Below are 22,257 nucleotides of genomic sequence, written 5' to 3' on the forward strand. Positions count from 1 at the left end.
CCGCCTCAGCCACGAGGTCCACCCTAGAGCCCCCATGAAGTGCTCCCTCCCAGGAGGTGCCCTGGAGGGCCCCACCCTGGGGGTCCTCATAAGTTTATGCCAGGGTGGGCGATGTGTCTCAGGCTTCACGAAGAATGCCCCCTAGAATCCCCCCTCCAGGGGTGGGGTCCCTGTACCCACAGCCCAGCAGGATCGGGGTGGGGTGGATCTCAGTCCTGTGTAGTTCTGGCCCAGCCCCTTGTGGCTGAGGGAGGGGTAAGGCCAAAGGAGGGAAGTCACTGCACCTGGAAGTGGTAGTGTCGGGGTTGAGGCTAGAACCCAGGCTTGGGGACCACGATGCAGCCCTGACCTGTGTACACCTTCCTGCCCCTGGACTGCCTCAGGTGAGCGCAGGTGCCCAGGGGCAGGCTGCGTGGGCTGGGGGCCCCGCCCTGACCCCCACCCCCGAGGCGGGCTTCTCTGGGCGGCTTGGGGCAGAGCAGGCAGGCAGAGCGGGCAGAGCGGGGAAGCCCCCGGGCTGGCGCACGCCTGTCGCCTGCTGTCGGAGGGCCCAGCAAGGCGCCAAGAGCCATGGAGTTGCGGCTGGCGGGCTACATGGCAGCGGTGGCTGCGGTGAGTGGGGGAGCATGGCAGAGGGGGGTGGACAGCCTGGAGCCTGACCTCAGGCCCGGTCCCCGCGCTGTGAATGAAGGGGCCCAACTTCCTTGGGAAGTGTGGCAGCCCCACCCCCCACCTTTCAACTTACTTAGAGACTCAGCTAGTTAGAGGCTCAGCCGGGCGGGGCCCTTCCGCTCAGAGGAAACCGGCGCCCAGGGGCCAGAGGGGTCTAGGGGCTCCAGGTGGGGAAAGATCTGGGTCCCCCACCTTACAGAGAGCATCAGGGGGATGGGGCTGCCCGCCTATGCCAGCGCCCTCGCGGAGGCAGTACGTGCCAGGGGAGCTGGCTGGGGACGTCTGCTCTGCTTCCCCCAAGTCTGGTCCTCGACGGGTGGGACGGAAGCTTGCTTACCCCATAGCCAGGGGCACCTCTTCTACTCAAGAACCCGAGAAGTGGGCTGCTCTGAGGGCAAGCAGGGGTGCCCCCCCGAAGTAGACCAGACGGAGCAGGGAGGGGCCCGGTGTGGCGAGCCCTGCTGGAGCCAGCAGCGCCCATCCTCCAGGTCCTACTCCTTGTGCCGCCGGGCGCCCGGGGCCAGCACAGCACTCCCGGTCCTCCGTGTGACTGTGCCTACAATGTCCAGAAGAGGAACGGTCTGTTCTGTTGCAAGGGCTGTCCAGCAGGTGAGCCGTTGAAGGGGTGCGAGGGCTGTGGGGGAAAGTGAGGGCAAACAAAGGGGGATGGGGGTCAGGCAGGGTCAAGGAGACAGGGGAGGTGGGGAAGTAGGGAGCCAGAGAGAGCAAGGAAGAGCGGGGAACGTGGGAACCCCTGGTGAATGTCTGACCCAGGTTTGATTTCCACAGGGCACTACCTAAAGGCCCCCTGCCCAAAGCCTTGCGGAACGGCCACCTGCCTTCCGTGCCCCCGGGGCACCTTCCTGGCCAGGGAGAACCACCATGAGACCCGCTGTACCCGCTGCCAGGCCTGTGATGAGGAGGGTGAGGGGCCTAGTGCTCAGTGGGGGGCTCTTGAGCAGTCCATGGCCAGGTATTTCTGAAGGAGGGGCAGGCTTGGGCTTCACCTCTGGGTGTGCAGGCCTGTGTCCACCCATGCCAGGCCTCCGCCCTGATCCTGCCCTGAGATGCCTTTGCCCCCTTTCTCCCTGATGCTCCTCCTCTCCCTGCATATGCCTCAGCCTGTGATCTGTGGCGATCTCCATGCTTCTCTCCCTTTTAGGGTGGCGCTGTCTCTGGTCTGTCCCCATCTCCATTTTCCAGGGGATCTGCCCCCAGTCCCCGGGAGGGGGGGAGGCTCTGGCCCTGATGGCCTCCATTTCCCCCATGTCCTGAACACTCTGGCCAGTGTCCCAGGTGGCCGTGACGAACTGCTCAACAGTGGCGGACACCCACTGTGGCTGTGAGCCAGGCTGGTTCCCAGAGTGCTTGGTCAAGCCCTGCAAGGTCGGCTCGCCCTTCCGCTGCCACCCGTGCTCAGACTGCAGGGCCCTGCACCGCCACACACGGGTGCCGTGTGAGTACCCCCATTCTGGGCTACCTCCCCCACCCCCCCCAACTCCCTCTCTCCCTTCCTGACCCACAAGACATCTCCTGGACTGCAGGTTCTGCCAGAGATTCGGACTGCGGGACCTGCCTGCCTGGCTTCTATGAATATGGCAACAGCTGCGCACCCTGCCCCACGTAACTTCCTGGCTGCCCCGGGGCAGGGAAAGGGAGACTGGGAGCAGAGTGTGGATCTCAGGGAAGGGGAGGGAGCTTGGTCCTTGGATGCTAGAGGGAAATCTGCATTCCCCTTAGGACGGATAAACAGGGGGCGTATCTTCACCCTTCGTCAGCCTTTCCTGTGGTCTTTCCAGCTGCACATTAAAGAAGTATAGGCTTTGTCAGTTTATAGAGAGAGCCACGTTGATACGCTTTCAAAACTTGGGCTGAGATTCAAGATCTGCCGCTTGTCCTCTGGGAGATCTTGGGCAAGTTACTTCGCCTCTCTGATCCATGGCTTCCCCAGGTGAAGGTTCTCCCCAGGGCTGAGAGTAAGGGGTAAAGCACTTTGTCCGAGCGTCTCCTCAGCCCCGGGTGTATTAAGCACCTGCCATCTTCCAGAGATGCTCTAGGTGCTGGGGACACAACAGGGAACAAAGGAGGCAAATCCGGTCCTCACGGGGCTGACATTCTCGTGACCCTCAATCTAGTCTACAAGAAGCTTCTTAAGCAGTGGTTGTCACTGCTATTCCTGGGGACACTACTTTGGGAACATTCCTGGTAGTGTGGCTCCCAGGGAAGAGGCCTAGGGAGGAAAGGGCCTCCGGGTTGGAGAAGACGGGTAGCCTCTCTTGGGTGTGTTCTCCCTCACCTCCCACCCCCTCCCCTCTCCTTGCAGGAGCACCCTCGGGAGCTGCCCTGAGCCCTGTGTGACTGTTTGTGGCTGGAGGCAGAGTACGTGGGTGCTGGGGATTAGAGCAGGACTGCTGGGACAGGCCCGGGGGAGACTGGGGGAGGCCGAGACCCCACCGCTCACCAGCTCTTCTCTCAGTGTTCTGGGTCCAGGTGCTCCTGGCTGGCCTGGTGGTCCCACTCCTGCTTGGTGCTGTGCTGACCTACACCTACCACCGCTGCCAGCCTTGCAAGCCCGGTGTTGCCAGTAAGTACAGGGGCGCGGGTGTGCACACGTTTCTAGGGGCACGTGGTCAGCATGGGTAGCCCCGAGCCCGCTCAGCCCTGATGCAGAGAGCTGGGGCAGGGGTGGTACAGGGGAACACAAGAGGACGTGGACCAGCACCCGGGTCTAGAAGTCTCACCTGGTTGCTGATGAGATGCTCTTTGTCCCTCGGCAGATGAAACTGGGACGGAGGCCCTGACTCCCGTACAGGTAAGCACAGAAGTAATATTCTGGGAAGAGGATGAGCCGGCACCCAGGCTGCAGCGTTCTGGAGCTGAGAGGTTGGGCCTTATGATAACCCGTGATCCCCAGGGTGTGGCACGGGGCCTGGCACAGAGTAGACCTAATGAATGCCTGTGAGTTCACCGAGTTCTGAGCGACTGAGAACAGCATAGCACCTGTCCCTAAGTGGCTCTCAAAGGGCTGGGGTCCAGACGGGTTCTGTGGGATGAGTGCCGCAGGCCCGGCCTCAGGCCCGGCCTCAGACCTGGCTGGGGGAACAAAAGCAGGCCAGCAAGGGCAGGGTATTCCAGGCAGAGGAAATAGTCGTTCTGGGCCACAGCGCAAGGTTATGGCCAACGGGGGGAGGCAGCCTTGGGGAATGTTTGCTGAAGGAGCCAGGGACTGGCCACTCCAGGCCAGGAACCCCAGACAAGGGGCCTTAACTTAGGCAAGTTGGGTTGACCTGGGGCTTCTCTTGGCTTCCAGGCCACCCACCTCTCACCCAGGGACAGCAGCCACGCCCTCCTAGTGCCACTCGGCAGTAGTGAGAAGGTCCACACCGTCCAGCTGGTTGGCAACGGCTGGAGCCCTGGCTCCCCCCAGACCCAGGAGGCGCCCTGCCCGCAGGTGGCATGGTCCTGGGACCCGCTGCACGGCGGAGCTCCTGGTAAGGGACCTCGCTGGCCTGAGGCCTAGACCCCATCCTCCAAGACGCGGACTCCGTTCCTGAGGCACCACCTGCCCCCTTCCCATCCCGAGCTGATCAGGTGGCCGTCCCTGGCCCGCCCTAACCGGGGTTCCCGCCCGCGCCCTCCCCTGCCGCCATCCCTGCTCTACCCCCGGCCCCCGCGCGCTCCGGGCCGGGTTCGCTCTCTCCACCGGCCCTCTCCGCCCCGCCCCCAGACCCACCGCCGCCGCTGCCGCCGCCGCCCACGCCCTCGCCAGCGCCCCCTGCAGGCTCGGCGGCCGCCACGCTCCAGCCCGGCCCGCAGCTCTACGACGTGATGGACGCGGTGCCCGCGCGGCGCTGGAAGGAGTTCGTGCGCACCCTGGGGCTGCGGGAGGCGGAGATCGAGGCCGTGGAGGTGGAGGTCGGCCGCTTCCGCGACCAGCAGTACGAGATGCTCAAGCGCTGGCGCCAGCAGCAGCCCGCGGGCTTGGGCGCCGTCTACGCGGCGCTGGAGCGCATGGGGCTGGACGGCTGCGCCGAGGACCTACGCAGCCGCCTGCAGCGCTGCCCGTGACCCAGGGCGTGCCCCCCCCCCCAACCCCGCCGCCCCGGAGCTCGGCGGCCCTGGCAGAGCCCTAAGTACGGTTACTTATGCGTGTAGACATCTTATGTCACTTATTGAGCCCGGCCTCGCCTTGCGCCGGCCGCCCTCCCCGCCGCGCGCCCGGCTCCCGCCCGCGGCTGAGACGCACGGCGGCGGCTCGCACCGTCTGCGCCCGAGCGCGGGAGGCCTCGCTATTAAATCTGTGAACACATCTACTGCGTGGCGTTTCCGCGGGGCTGGGGCGTTACGTGGCCCGGGCCTGGCTTCCTGGGGGCGTCGGAAGGGAGCCGGAAGTCTCGTCACCCCGGGGTCGGGGACCCACGTAGGAGGCCGGTGCGGCCTTCGGCTCGCAGGCCGCACCCCGCCCCCTCGGCCGTGCCCCAGTTACCCCGAAAGGCAGAGGAAGTCGCGGCGACGGCGCGAGAGAGTGAACGTCAGCCCCGGCGGCTGAGAGAGCTTTAATGGGGGAGCGGGACGGCAGGCAGCGGGGGGGGGACACGAGTGCGGGGGGCCCCCGCCCCCCACTCTCCACCCGCGCCGCGGGAGGGTCCGGGAGCGCAGACTTCACGGCGGGGGCGGGCGGGCAGAGGACGGGCCCCGGAGCGGCAGCTCCGTCCCGACGGGCAGGTTGCTGTCACCGCTTCTGGTAAACAAGTGACTGAGAGGAAGCCCTCTCGCGGATGGGAAATGCGGCCCGGGCGGGCAGGGCGCGGATCTGGGTCAGGACCGGAGGAAAACCCCTTCCCCGAGCGCGGGGCCTGCCTCCGCCCAGGATGCGCCAGCCACGCGGGTTCCGGGGTGCGGGGGAGGGGGCTGCGGCCGGTCGCGCGCGCCCCGCGGGGAAACAAAGTCGCCACCCACGGGGCCGGGGAGATCTCTGCGCGACCTTCCACGCGCATGCAAATATATGTAAATAGGCATGCAAATAAGCAGCATCTTTTGCGTCAGCAGCTTGCTTGGGCACTTTTTCTGGGCGGCTGCGGCGGCGGGCGCGCTCCAGCGTCGCCCCGGGCTGGGGGTGCGGAGGCCGGAGGGGGGTCAGGGAGGGGTTCCAGCGCGGGAGGGGGAAGGCAGCGCGGCTCCCAGCCCTTCCGCCCCGGGCCGGGCAGGCCGGGGCGGAGGCTGGGGCCCCTCGAGCTCACGCGGCTGCGAGCAGGAGGGCGGCATCTAGTACTTATTGATGTCCCCCTTCTTCAGGATGATCTGTCGCTGCCAGGGCGCCAGCTTGGTCTCGTCGTAGCCCAGCGTCCGCAGCTTCTCCGACTGCTCTTTCTCTCGCTGCATCCTCTCCTGCTTCTGTCGCTCCTCTTCTTTCCTAGGCGTGGTGTGGGGGCAGAAGGGCGGGCAAGGGTGAGGGTGGGCCAGGCACCGTGAGGGGCTCCCGGAGGGTGGGGGCTGAGTTGCTGAGGACACAGGGCCTAGTTGTTGGTGGCCAGGGCAATGAGTTCCAGGGGCAGAAGGGCTAGGGGGCGGGGATTGGGTCAGGAGGCACAGGGCAGGGTTGGTGGGTACAGGGGGGCTTGGTTGAGGGCAGACTAGAGTCACCAGGGCACACACACGAGCTGGGGGGTGAGTGAGAGGCTGTGGCTGACTTATTGCTGGCTGGGGTATTACTGGCAACAGTGGTGCTGGGTCAGGGGTGTGGCAGAGGTTAAGGGGGAGTGAGTTCTGGGGTACTGGGGTTGGGCCGCTGGACAGCAGGACCACATTACTGAGAGGCAGTGGTGGGTAATTAGGGACAGTTATTATAAAACAGGGGCTAGGGGCACCTGGGTGGCTCAGTCATTAAGCATCTGCGTTTGGCCGAGGTCATGATCCCAGGGTCCTGGGATAGAGCCCCACATCTGGCTCCCTGCTCAGCAGGAAGCCTGCTTCTCCTTCTTCCACTCCCCCTACTTGTATTTCCTCTCTCACGTATCTCTCTCTGTCAAATAAATAAAATCTTAAAAAAAAAAAAATAAGGGCTAGATGCACACTGTTCACAAGACAGCCACTAAATAGATGTGGCCATTGAGCGTATGAAATGTCAGAATGAGACACATTGTGTCGAGATGCACATGGCATCTCGAAGACTATGTTCTTACAAAAAAAAAAAAAAAAAAAGTGAGGGGCGCCTGGGTGGCTCAGTGGGTTAAAGCCTCTGTCTTCGGCTCAGGTCATGATCCCAGGGTCCTGGGATGGAGCCCCACGTTGGGCTCTCTGCTCAGCAGGGAGCCTGCTTCCCTTCCTCTCTCTCTACCTGCCTCTCTGCCTACTTGTGATCTCTGTCAAATAAATAAGTAAAATCTTAAAAAAAAAAGTGTAAAAGATCTCATTAATAACTTTTACACTGAGTACATATTGAAATAATATTTTTATATGTGGGGTTAAATAAAATATATATGTTAAGCCACCTATATCTTTTTATTTTTTCAAGGTGGCTACTAGAGATTTTAACATTACAGAGTGGCTCGCATTATACTTCCATCAGCACTGGGCTAGATTACCAGGGCGGAAACTATGTTTTGAGGGACAGAGATCAAGATTATTGGCAGTGAGGTTGGGTTAACTGAAGGCCCAGTTAATGGAAGACAGAGCCTGGGTAATTGGGAACTAGGCCGGTAGGGCATAAGATGTAGACTTTGGGGCAGGGGCTCAGTTACTGGGGGAGAGGAGTCTGGTGGCATCACTGGGAGCAGAGAGGTTGCGCTACAGACCAGAGTGAAAAGGGGGTGTGCTCAAGATGAGGCTGGACGAAGGGGCAAAAGCACGGTGCCCAGACTGGGGAGGGGTGGCAGGCTGGGCCCAGTCCCACACTCACCGCTTCTGCTCCCTAGAAGGAAAAAGAGACAGCATCATTTGGTGCCACCATGTCAGGGACGCGATCAAGACATCCTACTAAGCCCTGATGCTTCCAGTTCCCCAGCTCACCTCTCTTCTTCTAGCTTCTTCCGCAGAAGGTCTCGCCTCCAGGCAGGCATGCCGGCCAGCCGGGCCTCCTCCTCTTCCTCCTGAAACACAAGCACAGAGCTTTAGGACCAGCATGGGTGAGGAGGTAGGAGGTCAGAGGGGGGTGCACCCCCAACCCGGGGGGCACGTGCACCAGTCAGGGACAGTGGGCTAGAGATGTCCTCCTACAGGGCACATAGATGAAGGTGCCTGGCCACAGTCCCCTTAAAGGGAACCTCCCAGGCTCTGCCTCCTTGTAACTCAGGTCCCGTATCCTAGAGGTGGCACCAGAGAGGTCAGAGCTAAGGTGTGGGAGAGGAGCAGAGAATGAGCTTCCTCCCCACTGGGGCAGGCTGACAGATGGCCCCAGGACCCTGACCCAGACTCTCTGGGCAGACCCCGAGTTGGGCCCCCACAGATCCAGCCAGCTCAGAGAGGCTCAGGCTGGCCTCCATCGTGAAGAACCTTCTGCCCCATATGTGTCCTATTCCCAAGTTAGCAGACACTACTCTACAACTGTGTGGTTGCAGTGACCTGGCAGGAGCAGGGGTGGGCATCCAACACAGGCGGCTCACAGCAAAGAGTTTTATTACTTGGGTGTTTACACAGGAGAACATGTCACACGGAACACTACACACGTCGCTCCATGACCTCAAAGAAGTAGCTGTGAATTCAGTGAAAAACCAGAGAGAGGAGAGCCCCACTGCCCCAAGGGGACCCACGGTCCCTCGGGGGGCGGCTTCTTCCACCTGGCTCCAACACAGAGCCAGGCAAGACTGTGGGGCCAGAGGTGAACACCGGGTTTGCCCTGTGCCCCGCCCTGCCCGTTCTGGCCACGGCCCCACATCTGGCCATGCCGGGGTTTCAAAGGCTGCAGCAGCCTGGTCCTCCTGGGCACTCTGGGTTCTCCAAGGCCACCATGCTGGCTTCTGGGTTCTTCCTGCTGGCTTTTGGCCTCCAGAGGGCATCACACAGGCACCCAGGCCCTGGTTAAGGTGCTTGAGGGGAAATTCCAAATTCTGCTCAGATGTCAAAGAGCTCTGCCTCCTTCTCTTTCCAGAAGGAGAAGCTGCGATCGATGTAGCGGCAGATGTCCTCGTTGCTGAACTCGCCCATCTCAGACACCAGCTCCAGGGGATCTTCGGCGGGGGCTTCGGCACTAGGAGGGTCCCATGTCGGGGGCGGCGCAGCCGGCGGGGGTGGGGTGGGGGGCTGCGGCGCAGGAGCTGGGGCTTCGGGCTGCCCCTCTGGCCAGTCCACTGTCTGAGCCGAATTGATCTTTTCTGCCGGCTCCCTCTCCTCCTCCTCTTCTCTTTTCTCCTCCTCTTGCTCCTTCTCGGCCTCCTCATCTTCCCGGGCTGGCTCGGCCTCCGGGCTGTCTCCAAAGAACCGGCGCCTGAGGTCCTCAAAGCCGTCGCTCCAGCTGCGCCGGCCGGCCTCCACCTCCTCGAGCACCACGCGGTGGAAGAGGCGGATGAGCTCCCACGGGTGGCTGCCCAGCCGGTCAAACATCTCGTAGCACAGCAGGTGGCGGAACTTGCGCTCCTCACGGCTCAGGCCCATCTCGAGCAGCTGGAAGTAGCCGAGCATGAAGAGGTCGAGCGTGAGGCTGTCGTAGCGCCGGGGCGCGCCGCCGTCGAGGGGCGGCAGGAAGTGCTCGGGCCAGTACAGGCCGTGCGCCAGGCCCGAGCCCGGCGGGCGGGCGGGCACCTGCCGCAGCAGGCTCCGCCAGTGGCCCAGCAGCTTGCCCACCACCTGCCGCTGCTTGAGCAGGCGCAGCAGCCGTCCGTCGGGGCCGTCGGCGGCCGGTGGCTGGGGGGCGTCGGCGGCGTCCGGGGCCGGGCGCGCGCCGGCGGCCACCACGCGGGGCAGCAGTCTGCGTAGGCGCGCCTGGGCGTGGCGCCGGGGGCCGCGGAAGGTCCACTTGCGCCAGTGCTCCAGGAAGAGGTAGACGATGCGCTCCTTGCGCATATCTATGTAGTCCTGGACGCCGCGCAGCTCGGGGGGCAGCGGCGGCCGGCGCGCGGGCGGCTCGGGCTTGGGCTCGGGCTCGGGTAGCGCCGCCTGGTGGCCGGGAGCGTCGGGCGGGCCCAGGGCGCCCAGGGAGTCCCCCGCGGCCGGCAAGCCGTTGGCGGCGGAGGCGCCCGGCTCCCCGGCGCCGGCCGCCACGTAGTCCTCCTCGAGGATGGGCTCTCGGCCGGAGGCGCCGGCGGGGAGCGAGGGCTTGCGGCGCGAGTCGCGCGCGGGCGCCGAGCCCTGGGCGCGCAGCTCGTAGACGGCGCGGAGGTGCTGCACCGAGACGCCGCACTCCAGGATCTCGCGCGCCACGGCCTCGCGGCACCAGCTCAGCGAGTGCGAGCGGCCCAGGCAGAGCGGGCCCGGCCGCCAGGGCGCGTCGGGCAGCGGGGCCAGCGGCTGGCCCGTGTCGGCGGCCAGCAGCTCGGCCAGGTGCGCGGGCCGGCCGCCCAGCGCGGCCAGCAGCGTGGCCATGCTCTTGAGCAGCGTGGAGATCTTGCTGCACCAGGCGGGCAGGCTGGCGGCGCGGCCGTGCATGCGGCGCGGGTCGACGGTGAAGCGCGGCGCCGAAAGGGCGGCCGAGATGGGCAGCAGCTGCTCCAGCTCCAGCTCCAGCTGCTCCAGGCGCGCCTCCAGCTTCTGCGCCTTGTGCAGCACCTGCAGGTTCTCGATTTGCTGCTCGATGCGGAGGATGTCGGCTTCGGTCATGAGCTCGCCGAAGGGCCCGAGGATGGCGTTGTGCGCGCTGGAGTACCTCCAGCCCTCGCGGGGGTAGCAGCACGAGCTGGCGGCGGTCAGCTAAGGCGGGGAAGACAAGAGAGGGGAGGGAGGCGCGTCTCCCTCTGGCCCCGTTCCCGCAGCGGCCGCCGGGGGCGCCGTTTGCATGTCCCGGGTGGTGTAATGGCTCCGCGGGGCTGTGCTGGCGGGGATGGGCCGAGCCCGGCCGGCCGCCAGGCAGGTGACTACACTGGGTCGAGGCTTCGGCCCAGGCCGCTACTCCGGGCGCGGGCAGTGTCCTCTTTGGTCGCTGGCGGGGTCGCTGGGCGCTGCTGCAGAGACAGGGCACGCAGACGGCGTCTCCACACTCGGCTGGGTTGCTCATTACACCACCGAAGGAACATGCAAAAGGCGTTGAAGCCGCGACGCCAGGCGGCCCTCCCCCACCCCGTCTCAGGTCTGCGTCCCGGCGAGGCCTCACCCAGACCGAGGACCCCTTCTCAGCGCCCCCTGCAGCCCAAGCCCTCCCTGTGCGCGCCGCGCGTGTGTTTGCTGAGCCCGCGGCCAGGCTGCGGCTTCAGCTCCTAGTCCCCGCACCAGGAATAACAATAAATTTATGGGGTTAGGCGCGCCAGGAGCTTCCAACAGTTTCGTTCATTCCTCACTTGAGTGAGGGCTTCTCCAGCCCTGGGGGCGGGGGGGGGGCTGTCCTCCCGGTTCATCCTGGCTCACTACAATCCCTTCCCCACAGACAAATAGGATGAGGCCACTTCCCCACGTGAATCCTCTCCCAGGTTCCCGACTGCTGGAGGAGAAAGTCCATTTTCTTCAAGGCCAGGCCTTGGTGATCTGATCCCCACCAGCCTCTCCAGTTCCAGCCCTCTCCTAGGACAGGCTCAGAGCCTGCTTGCTCTTGGCCCCCCTCTGTTCCCAGTCAACTGCTTGCTCATCTCCCAAGTCCACCATGGACATCACTTCCTTCTTCCCTAACCCTGCCTCCAGCCCAAATAGGATGGTCGGTTTAGGGCCGTCTCAGTCCTCTGCACGCCCCATCACAGTGCCACTGTAACAGCCCAGCGACTGGCCTCCCTGCTCACTCAGGCTCTCACATGACCTTGTTTCTTATTCTTGGGGGCGCTTATGGCCCTATTAAGGTGCTGTGTTTGCTTGCTGGTTGACCCCCTGCCACCCCTGCTGCCCTCGAAGCCGCCTCAAAAAGGCCCTGATATGTTCATCGTGAACCCCTAGAGGCTACCACAGTGTGTGTCATATACACAGCATCCAGGAAACGTGTGTTGAGCGGGTCGATGGCAAATCACCCTACCAGCCAGTAATGATCAATCATCTGACAGAGAAGAAAATATCTTGGGCTAGATGAGGCTCAGTACCGGTGCCCAGAAAGTGGCAGTGCAGGGAAAGGGCCCAGGCCAGGCTGACGGCAACCAAAGTCCCTGCGGGCTGCTCCGAGTGTGGTCCCAGGATCAGGGTGCTCAGCCTCCCCCAGGAGCTTCCCAGAAGCACAGAAGCTCAGCCCCACCCAGAGTTCCTGAGCCAGAATCAGCGTTTTTACGTGATCCCAGGCAGCCTGAAGCACGTTAGAATTTGGTGAACTTTGCCATCTCACTAGAAGGGCTGCTGGAGATGTGGGTAGGGGTGGAGACTGGAAACAGCCCCAGGTCAGGGAGGTCGTCCAACCCTGCTTTTCCCCCAAAGGTAGTGGGAGCCGCCTGGGGTGGAAGGGACCGGCCTGCCGCGGGGTGATGTGGGGGATGGGCCGAGGCCCAGGGGCAGCCCCGCCCGCCCACCTTCCGCCGCTGCTCCTCCTCCTCCTGCATCTTCAGCTGCAGTTTCCGCACCATCACCTGCCGCTTCCACTCCGGGATGGGCCGGCCCTGCTCGTCGTGCGTGGGGATGAGCGCCTCCACATCGAGCTGCACGCCGGGCGCTGGGGTGGCGGGCGGTGCCGGCGCCACGCTGCCGTTGAGCAGAGGCTGGGGCCCCGCGGCGGGCGGGGTGGGGCTGCGGGCCCGAGAAGGCGCCGGCGACGCCGGAGGCAGCGGCGAGTCGGACTGCAGGGAGAAGCGGTGACACTGAGGGCCTGGCGGGCAGGGACGAGGGGAGCCGGGGTGGGAGGGCCAGGCGGGCCGTCTACCTGGGAGATCGGCTGCCCGCTGCCCGAGAACACCGTGGTCAGTCCCTTGCTCTGCGGCGTTGGCTTCAGACTCTTGCCCGCCTTGATCTCAGCCAGTAGCTCGGAGTTGTCACCCGTCGGGGACATCATGTTGAAAGACTTGGTGCCTACGCGAAGGCAGGAGAGGAGGTGCTGGCTGGGGCTGAGGCCAGGGCTTGCATCCCCAATGCCCCCCATCTCCCCCTCTGCTGCCCTCTTCCCTAATCAGGAAGGGCCGGGCCCCCAGATGGCAGCTCTCCAGGTCCTGGGCCCCTGGGAGGCTCCCGCAGACCCCCAGGGAGGGGGTTCCCTGCTCCCAGCTCAGAGGGCCCCACCATCCTCCCGGCCCTACTCACAGGGCATGGGGGCCCCGCCCGGAGGCCCCCGGGAGTACATGCTGGCTCTTGGACTGCCCCGGGGACTCCAGCGAATGTCTCCGCCCAGGACACTGACTGACCAGCTCCAAGACACTACCTGGGGGCCAAGCCACCCGACCTTTGTCCTGGGTTCCCTGGCTCGGCCCTGCCGGGGTGGAGTCTCCCTCCAGCCCTCTCTGAATCAGCGAAGCTCAGTGACCCTTGGACTGAATCGCCCGGGGCCTCCACGGCCATATAGACTCGGAACTCTGAATGCCAGAACCCAACCGGTCCCCTCCCCACCCCCCATACCCACAGACAGACACATGCACAGACACCCTGGTTGCAAGCCCGTAGCGCACTTATGGCAAAGCGCTGCTCAGCTCAGGGGCACCTAGTAAAGCGGAGCCGTTACTAAGGATATGGGGTGAAAACACCCAGGAAGAAGAGCCAGGTGAAAAACATGCAAATATCCAGTGCACGGAGTTTGCATTTTCTGACAGGGCTAGCGGAGGTGACTGGGGTTTGGGAAGGGCTGTCTTTAGAGACCCAGGAGGGGTGAGGGCTGGGTGAGGGCAACAAAACAAGCCAACAGGGGACTCTTAGGTTCCCCCGGGGCTGGGGATCCCTGACTGAGTAGCAGGAGTAAAGGGAAAAGGTGTCAGGCGGGCGCCGGCAACAGGCCCATTTATTTAGGCAAAACTGAAAGCCCCGGGCAGAATTCGTAGGTGTGCACGCGGGTGTGGTGCAGGTAGGAGAGTGGTTGTAGTGCGGAGGACCCCTGGCCTGCTGGCCCCTGGCCCTGCCCTGTCATTCGGCCTTGATTTCCCTGAGCATGCCTCGTTCCCCACCCCACACCTCAGCCAGGAGCCACACATGCAACACAGCTACTCACTCTTCCTGAGCCTCAGGATTCTCACTTCTAGGGACCGAGAGGAGAAGAGAGAGGAGAGGAGAGAAGTGACAGTGAAGTTAGGAGAGGGAGGGGGAAGGGGCCGGGTGAGGCTAGGACAGCGGGGGGGGGGGGAGAACAGGGGGGGACAGGACAGCAAGAGAGGGGAGGGCAGGAACAGGGAAGAGAGATGCACAGAGGAGGGGGGAAAGGACAGAAGGAATTTTCCAGCTCATCTGACTTGGCTCAGGCTGCTCTGGGGCTCCACAAGGGTGGTCCACCCAGTTCCGGCTCTTACTGGTCCCTGGGGATTGGGTAGGGCTGCCACTGGCCCTGGCCCCCCTAGCAAGGGCCTCAATCCTGGCATTGGGTTGGGATAGGGCACCCAGCCCAGGTTCTGCTGAGAAGCGGTGTCTGGAGAAGCCCAGTGTCCATTTTGCTTCTGTTCCTAGCTTCAGCCTTGCTCCAGATGGAACAAGCTCACCCCAGAGCTGGGGGGCCATTCTGGAGGCTCTGGTGGGGGTGACCATGTTACCATGGGCTCTGGGCTGCAGGGGCTGAGGCTCCACAGGTGCCCTAGGGAGCCCAGGTTTGTCCTACTCTGGACCCTGTCATACCCTTGCACTTTTCGTTAGGGAGATGAAACTTTGGTTGGTGTCACTAAACATGGTCCCTGCAGTGAGTGGCTGGGCAAACCCCCTCCCCTCAGGCTCGGGTGGGAGCATGCGCCCCCCCCACCCCGGGCACCACCTCCTAGGCCTTACAGGAGCCTTGGCAGGCAGGAGTCTGGCCCTCCTTACAGAAGAGAAGCTCAGGAATCCTGGTCACCAGCCTAGACCTTACAAAGGATGCGGGGCTGCCGGGTGGAGTGGGGGAGTGGTCATCAGGAGGGAAAGGGCAGGGCGTGATGGGTCACTGGCCTTGTCCCCAGAGCAGGTCCTAGCGGGCTTGCGGCCTCTGGGGGTGTCTGACTGGGAAGTGTCCCTGAAGCATCTGGGGAGAGCGCCGCCGTAGCTAGCTCGGAAGAACAAGACAGAGGCGAGCAGAAGAGAGACGTGGATAGACGTGGGGCAGGAAGGAGCGTGGCCGGCAGCCCGGCCTCCTGGAAACTAGCTCTTCTCGGAGTTTCCCATGAACACCTGCTCCTTGGAAACACCAGCCACCAGAGCTGGAGGCCTTCGCTGCTGGATGGGACGTGGGCCCAGAGAGGGAAGGGGACTTGGCTGGGCTCACACTAAGGTCGCTCAGAGCCTTCCCTCAGGGACCTCCTTGGGCCAGGGGCTGCCGCAGGCAGAACAAGCAGAACGGGAGTGAGCGCTCGGGCAGTGGCCGCCGACCGGACGGTGGCAGCCGGGACCGGACGGCAGCGGCGTCTAGGCTTCCCTCCTTTTCAGGGCTAGCGCCGCCCCCACCCCTCAACCCGCCCCTACTCACTGCCAGTGGACGAGGAGGAGCGACGCTGCCCGCAGCCAGGGCCAGCGCCCTCGAAGGGCAGAGGCGGAGCCGGCGGCGGCGAGCTCAGGGCCTCCGGCAGGGGCGGCGGCGGCGGCGGCGGCGGAGGTGGCGGTGGCGGCGGCGGCGGCGGGGGCAGCTCCCGGGGCGCCTTGGGGTCCGCGGCGCAGCCGTTGTGCACGTGGCTCCCGGGGAGCAGCGCCGCCTGCGGGGGAGCGGAGGGGCCCGCGAGTGAGGAGCGGGAGGCCGGGCCGGGGCCCGGGCGGCCGGCGGGCGCGGGCTGGCAGGCACGCACCTCCTCGCTGTGCGCCATGCCCGGGCCCGCGGCCGGCGGCTCCCCGGGACAGCGGCCCAGCTGCCGGTAGTAGTCCCCCGTGCTGGGCTGCTTGCTGAAGGCGCGGGGCTTGCGGCCGGAGTCCTGCCTCCTCAGCCCGTCGCGGCCGTCGCGGGAGCCCAGCTGCGGGAAGACAGCGGCGCGGGGGCTTCAGGCTCCGGGGTCCGCGGCCTCCCACGCCCCGCCCCCCCAGCTCTTCCCATTCCCGGGGCTCCCGGCCAGCGGCCGTCCAAGGGTGCAGCCAGCCGGCTTCCCACACCCGCCTGTTCTCCGAGCGGAGATGGGGCGAGGGTCCCGGGGAAGGGCAGGCTCGGTCGGGCCTAGGGGGAGGGGTTCTGGGCGCGGGCCAAGGGCCCCCAGGGCCCCCACGGAGGCTAGAAGGGGCGGGACCAGGGGCGGGTTGACCCAGCCCAGTCGCCAGGGGGAGCCGGAGAAGGGGCAGCTCGCGGTTTAGCCCGCGCTAAGGCCTCAGCCTCACCCGACTCCCGGCCACCCGACCGTCCCGCGCGTCCCCACGGCTCTGCCGGACGCTCTTTCGGGGACCCCAGCGAGGGAGCCCGCCTCAGATCCCTTGTCCCGTTAGGCTCCTGCTTGCCCAGGGCTCTCAGCCGCCCGGCCCCGGGGCTGCTCCTACCTGCGCCTGTGCCGGTGGCCCCCGCTGTGCACCTGGCGGCGGGGGCGGCATGGACCCGACACCTGCGCTACCTGATCCCTCCTCTCAGGTTACAGCCCAGCCCTTGCCCGCCCGCGCCCAAGAGCGCCTATGAGCGCCGCCGGCCTGACATCACCCAGGGCCCGCCAATCCCGGGCCTACCCACTCCCAGAAATAGGGGACGCCACGGGGGCTCCAGCTGCCTCGCAGCAACCCGTCCCTGCTCCTTACCCGTCCCGCGAGCCAGATGTGGCCCCGCCCCCTGTGCCTTTCTCCCTCCGCGAGGCGCTGGGCACCCCAGCCTCCCTCCTCCTCTCCCAACCAGTCCCTTCCAAACCCCGTGGACAGAATGCAGGCCTGACCACGAGCAGCGGAGCCCCCCACGTTTGGTACCCCTGGGTTCCGGGTCACGCCCCCGCTCTTCCCCTCCCGCATCTGGAAACCATCGACATCCGCGTAAGCGACACCGACACCCGCGCCTAAGCCTCGGGTTTCAGGGGCGGCAAGGCGGGCTCGGATGACCGCGCGGTGGCCCGCCCCGTCGCAGCTGGCCCCCCACTAAGCCCAGCCCAGGGAGAAGGACATGAGCCGGCAGGGCCAAAGGCCGAGTCACCGTGTGGGGGGTGTCCCCTGTTCCACGCCCCCGCCCATGCGTCCCCTTGGTGGCCCCGGACCTCCACGCCCCACCCAAACCGGCTCTTGTTGCAGGAAACCCGATACCACAGGATTTGTTTTCTGGGCCAGTCTGCCCCCCTCGGCGCCCCCTGCAGCCCCAAGGCGCGGATGCCACGACCCCGCTCTGGATGCGGTCAGGCAACGGCCAGGCCCAGGGGGCGGAGGCGGGGGGCGAGGCGCAGCGGGCACACAAAGGGCCCTTTGTGGAGCTGCCAGTCGCCTGCGGCCCCGCACGCACACACCGGGTAGGAACACGGGACCTCGAAATCCTGTGGCTCAAGGGAGTGGAGGGGGCGCAGGCTGGGCCACTGTCCTGTGGCTTTGGGCAGGGCTCACAAAGCCGCCAGCAGGTACAGTCGGCTGGCCCTTAGGCCCCTGCAGTCCTCTCCTGGGCTCTCTCCACCTCATAGAGATGAAAGGGGACCCAACTGGGAGCTTAGTCCAGGATGGCAGTGAGGGCAGGGTGGAGTCTCTGTGGAGGCTGTCCTTCCCCTCCCCAACCCAGTGGCCTTGTGACCTGGGTCACCTGTGGGCAAATTGGTTCCTCAGCTTGCCTCTGGAATGGCTTGCCTTGGGCTTGAGCGAGAACTGCAGGTCAGGGCTCCCACAGGACCCTCAGGGACCTCTACCCCATACTCAGCCACCTGGAGTCTCAGTTGTCCCCCACCTCCCAAACTAGCCAGGACCCCAGCACTCCCTATGGGGCTCCCAGCCCGGGACTCTCAGCTACCCTGACCAGCCCTCTGGTTCCAGAGCCTCAGCCAGGGCCCCAGAGGCCCTGACATCCAGGACACCTCACATTCAGTGCGCCCGCACTGGACATGCCCCCATGGCCCCCATCCCAGGACTGGCCTTTCCACCAACCTGGGAGCTCCAAGCCCCAAACTGGGGAGCCGACTGCAGTTTCCCCTCCCTCAGCCCCCCGCGAGGGCGGAGTCCTGCTAGTGCTCTCTGTCCCTGCCTCTGGGGCCCTTCACAGCCATGCCACCTGCGTGCGTCTCCCCCACCCCCCGGGGGACACCCCCTCGGGAGCCATTCTCCACCCGAGCCTGAGGCTATGGGCATGGGTAGGGCTGTGAGGAGGCAGTCTGTCCATATTCTCTGCCAGTTCTCTGCACTCTGCACTCCAGCTCCCTGAGAGGCCCTACCGTCTGAGGATACCTTCCTTCACCCAGCCCCAGCTCCTGAGAGGGGAGTGGCTCTGTCTTACTCATCTGGCTGTCCCCAGTACCCAGCCCTAGTGCCCCATGGGGCTGGCCAGGAGCTTTGACTCTTGAATCGGCCACACTGGCCCAGGGGCCCCCCGCCCCGACCCTGTGCCCAAGAGCTGGTCCCCTGGTCTCGGGGGGGGGGGGCCTATCCACCCAGTCTCAGGGCTAGGAGGCAGGCAGGTGGGGGAAGGTTCACTACCTCCTTCTTGAGGGCCTCGGTCTCCACGTGGCGGAGTTTGCTCTTGGTCTGCAGGTAGATGTCAGCAGCCTGTGGTCCCGCGGGGGGCTGGGGAGCTGGGTAGCCTGGTGGGGGTGGGGGCAGTTGGGTGTTCGGGGGCGGGGGTGGCGGAGGGAAGCTGGGCGGTGGTGGCAGTGGTGTGGTTCTCTCCGTCTTGCCCCGGGGCCGGCCCAGCTGCGGGCTCAGCTTGTCTATGTACTTTTGTATGTCTGCAGCTCTTGAGCTGGGAAGCCCTGGGGAGGGAGGGAAGGCCGGGTGTGGGAGTTTGCAGGGAGGCTGTTCTCCAGGACCGAGACCCTCTTCCACCCAGAAGCAACTCACCAAGGGGCGAGGTGGGCTTAGGGATGCAGATCGGTATGGCTCCACTGTGGGCCTGGGCAGGGCACGGCCCACCTTGCCCTCCCCTCCCCTCCCCTCCTCTGGCGATGCATGTGTTGGGAAGAGACCATGCACTCAAGTTTGGAGGGGAGGCCTCAGAGGGCTTTCAATGCCAGAGCATGCCAGTGGGGCACAGCCACCTGGAGGGTGAAGGGGCAGTTCCTGGGGTCAGACCCGGCAGGGTGGGGTGGCGGCAGCATGGATGGCCAGGCCCAGATTGCCAGGCACCCCACCAGATCTGCAGGTGACCACCCGGTGGCTTGGGGCAGCTCTCACAGGCAGATGGCCACCCAGGCTCAGGGTGTGGTCCGTGTCGCGTCAGTCTGGGCAACTGTGTATGTCTGTGAGTCCACGCAGGTGTTTCCTCGTTGTACAAATGGGTTTGCATCGGTCTGTGGACATGGGGTGTGTCTGTGTGTGTGTCTGCATGGGTGCGCACGTCTGGAGTATAGAGATGGAGGCTGTGTGTCTGGGCCGTAGCACAGGTATGCACGTGCATCTATCTGCACGGGGCCGTTATGTGTGCTTGTGTGTTCCCATCTGTATATTGTGCGTACACACGTACAAGTGTGCACACTTGAGTGTGACCAGGTGTATGTAAAGTCTGGGGAACACTGTGCGTATGAGTGAGGATAACGAAGCATCTGTTGGGTGCATGGGGGTTCGTCTGGGGGAGAGTCCGTGTGGAGATACAGGTGTGTTTGTGATGGGCACACACAAGCACAGATGTCCCCTGCCTCTCACCACAACCAGCAGCCCCCCTCCCAGAGACCTGGGCAGCCTCCAGCGTCTGCGGGGGGCAGAGTGGGCCTGAGGCCGGCCCTCAGCGCCCAGAGGCCAGTCCCAGTCTCTGCTCCCTCCTCCCTCATCCCAGCCAGGCCCACTCACGGCGTGGGGGGCGCTGGTCCTTGATGCTGGAGTGGCTGGAGGAGCAGGAGTCGTAGTTGGAGAGGGTGCTGGTGGGCGAGCTGAGGTCAAGGTTCAGCGGCTGGACGGACATGGTGGTATTGGGTGAAGACATGCCAGAGTCGGGCTGTTTGGCCTCCAGCTCAGCAGACGGATCCCGGGACAGGACACGGTGCTCCACACTCTGAACGGGAAGGGAGGCAGCGAGGACAGCCTGACCTGGAGACCAGTGCGCTCCAGGCCAGGGTCCTACTCGGGCTTGTCCTGGCGGTGTGACCTGGGCCCGGCCTCTTCCCTTTCTGGGCTTCCTCCCCTTTCTGAGAATGTCTCTTGGGTTCTTCCCAGGGGAAGATTCAGGCCCAAGCCCAGCCCCCTGGCAGCAGGACCACAGGTTTCTGGGAAACGCCCACCGCAGCCATTCCTTGCTCAGGGGGGTTGAGAGACTGTCAGAAGAGGGGGCCTTGGTCTGGACCCCAAGGGGAAGACTGCCATGGCACCTCCTCCTTCCTCATTAGAGGAACTGGGCTCCAGTGTATCTGTGGGAAGGGGTTCAGGTGCCACAGCTGCCGGGGGCAGGGGAGGCATGCAGGGCCCCCACAATTTGCAGGAAAGACTAATTCCCCATTACCCGGCCAGCAGCCCTTGTCTCTCCTTGTTCTACTGGGGCAAATCCCAACACCAGCCCAGCCCAGATCCCCGGATGGAGCCCTTGGAGAAAGGGGGAACCTGGGGGGGCCCAGCTGAGTCTGGTGGGCAGCCCAAGCTCAGGCTGGAAGCCTGCTGTCCCCACCACTGTCTGTGTCCCTACCCACAGGCTTGACCCTCCCTGCCTGGGAGCGGGCTGGGGTGGGGGTCCTGCTTACGTTGCCCATGCTGGCCTTGCTGCCGGCAAGCCCGCTCGCTGGCTCCGTTGGCTGCCTCCTGCCCAAGCCTGCTCCTCCCTGCCTGGGGCCCCCTCCCTGCCCGAGAAGTGTCACAGGCCCCCGGGGAATGGGAGGCAAGCCTAGCACCAGGTAACAGCTCGGCAGCCATGCTCATTGGCCCTGTAATTAGGGGCTCTGTGGGAGTGTTTGCCTTTTCTGGGCCAACATCCTGCACAGTTTGGATCCTCCACTGCTGTAGCTGGGCCTGTCTGGGTGAGGGGACCAAGGGCTCCCATCCCCCACCCAGGTCAGAGGGGCGGGGCAGGCCCTGCTGCGGTTCCAGGAGCCAAGGGAAAGCACAGGGGCTGGGCTGGACGGGGTGGGGGTGGGCAGCTGAAAAGCCTCTCCCTGTGAATGACAGCAGTGGGCACTGGGGGTACCCAGCCCTGACCCCATGGATAGCAGAGGTTAGGGGCACAGGCTCTGCGGCCTGGAATGTCGGCTTCAAATTTCACTTCTCCCACTTACTAGCTACATGACCTTGGGCAAGTCACTTATCCTTGCTGTACCTAAAGAGAGAGAGCCTGTGGGGGTGTGGGATGGGGGGGAGGGGCAGAAGGAGAGGGAGAATTTCAAGAAGCTCCACACCCAGTGCAGAGCCCCACGAAGGACTCGATCTCATGACCCTGAGATCATGACCTGAGCCGAAATCAAGAGTCAGATGCTTCACTGACTGAGCCACTCAGGCGCCCCTGAGCTTCTTTATCTGTAAATGGCGATAACAGTACTTTTTGCCTTGTGAGGGTATAAACAAAGATTTTCAGAGTTGGTGAAGTGCCAGGGTATGGTAGCCAGTAAGTGTGAACTAGTAGTATTAATTTCCGGCAGCGACTGAGATCAGACCATTAAGCACTGGGCAGGGTGCCTGCCAGAGTCAGAATTCAGGCAGTCGTGTTTGTCGCCACTGGAGCTGCTGTTAAGAGGGGCTGGAGGGGGGGCGCCTGGGTGGCTCAGTGGGCTAAAGCCTCTGCCTTCAGCTCGGGTCATGATCCCAGGGTCCTGGGATCGGGCCCCGCATCGGGCTCTCTGCCCAGCAGGGAGCCTGCTTCCCATCTCTCTCTCTCTCTGCCTGCCTCTCTGCCTACTTGTGATTTCTGTCTGTCAAATACATAAATAAAATCTTTAAAAAAAAAAAAAAAGAGGGGCTGGAGGGGGGGGCGCCTGGGTGGCTCAGTGGGTTAAAGCCTCTGCCTTCAGCTCAGGTCATGATCTCAGGGTCCTGGGATCGAGCCCCGCATCGGGCTCTCTGCTCAGCGGGGAGCCTGCTTCTCCCTCTGCCTCTGCCTGCCTCTCTGCCTGCTTGTCATCTCTGTCTGTCCAATAAATAAATAAAATCTTAAAAAAAAAAAAAGAGGGGCTGGAGGGGCTGGGGCGTTGTGCCGCCCCCCCCCCATCCCGCCCTCAGACTGCTCTCTCAGTGGGAAAGAACGACCTGTGGTGCAGAAATGCCCTTCACAGCATCCACCCGTGTTGGTATACCCTGCTGACGGGGCACTCGTTATCTGCTGGACCGTTACTCTCTCTGGGTGGCCTTTTGGGGGGGAAATTCTTCCTCGGGTCCAGCCGCCATCTCTGACGCCTGGGCCTTGCTGTGCTCCGAGGCACCCAGAACCAGGGTGCCCCCCTCCCGGTGCTTGTA

At 64.3% G+C, this 22,257-nt stretch overlaps 2 protein-coding genes across 4 annotated transcripts in view; one reads left to right on the top strand and one right to left on the bottom strand.

Moving 5' to 3' along the window:
• The first annotated feature begins 78 nt into the window (after window positions 1–78).
• On the top strand, window positions 79–4,999 carry TNFRSF25 (TNF receptor superfamily member 25). Its single transcript, XM_080800667.1, has 10 exons — window positions 79–612; window positions 1,161–1,281; window positions 1,462–1,596; window positions 1,961–2,128; window positions 2,217–2,295; window positions 2,996–3,051; window positions 3,149–3,256; window positions 3,450–3,484; window positions 3,983–4,163; window positions 4,400–4,999. The coding sequence occupies exons 1-10, from the start codon at window positions 571–573 to the stop codon at window positions 4,738–4,740; spliced, it is 1,266 nt and encodes a 421-aa protein (XP_080656793.1). The 5' UTR covers window positions 79–570; the 3' UTR covers window positions 4,741–4,999.
• A 278-nt stretch (window positions 5,000–5,277) lies between these two features.
• Window positions 5,278–22,257, bottom strand: part of ESPN (espin) — a gene marked incomplete at its 5' end in the record, with an annotated part of 31,015 nt that continues 14,035 nt past the window's right edge. The window contains 10 exons of one of the 3 annotated variants that reach the window (XM_080801323.1): window positions 5,278–6,085; window positions 7,571–7,582; window positions 7,681–7,760; window positions 12,237–12,500; window positions 12,584–12,729; window positions 13,853–13,879; window positions 15,284–15,506; window positions 15,597–15,758; window positions 18,373–18,644; window positions 19,678–19,879. In XM_080801323.1, the coding sequence (XP_080657449.1) occupies window positions 5,938–6,085; window positions 7,571–7,582; window positions 7,681–7,760; window positions 12,237–12,500; window positions 12,584–12,729; window positions 13,853–13,879; window positions 15,284–15,506; window positions 15,597–15,758; window positions 18,373–18,644; window positions 19,678–19,879 (1,536 nt within the window). In that variant the 3' untranslated portion in view covers window positions 5,278–5,937. Of the gene's footprint in view, window positions 6,086–7,570; window positions 7,583–7,680; window positions 7,761–12,236; window positions 12,501–12,583; window positions 12,730–13,852; window positions 13,880–15,283; window positions 15,759–18,372; window positions 18,645–19,677; window positions 19,880–22,257 lie in introns of all 3 variants that reach the window. The other 2 variants (XM_080801324.1, XM_080801322.1) reach the window with 2 other exon arrangements.

Source organism: Martes martes (genome assembly GCF_963455335.1).
Source record: "Martes martes genome assembly, chromosome: 4".
NCBI lineage: Eukaryota > Metazoa > Chordata > Mammalia > Carnivora > Mustelidae > Martes > Martes martes.

Excerpts from the sequence above, each read along its gene's own strand:
- TNFRSF25 (XM_080800667.1), top strand. The coding sequence starts at position 571 with ATGGAGTTGCGGCTGGCGGGCTACATGGCAGCGGTGGCTGCG. Across the intron at positions 613-1,160 it reads ACATGGCAGCGGTGGCTGCG|GTCCTACTCCTTGTGCCGCC; the intron begins GTGAGTGGGGGA and ends CCCATCCTCCAG. Across the intron at positions 1,282-1,461 it reads TTGCAAGGGCTGTCCAGCAG|GGCACTACCTAAAGGCCCCC; the intron begins GTGAGCCGTTGA and ends TGATTTCCACAG.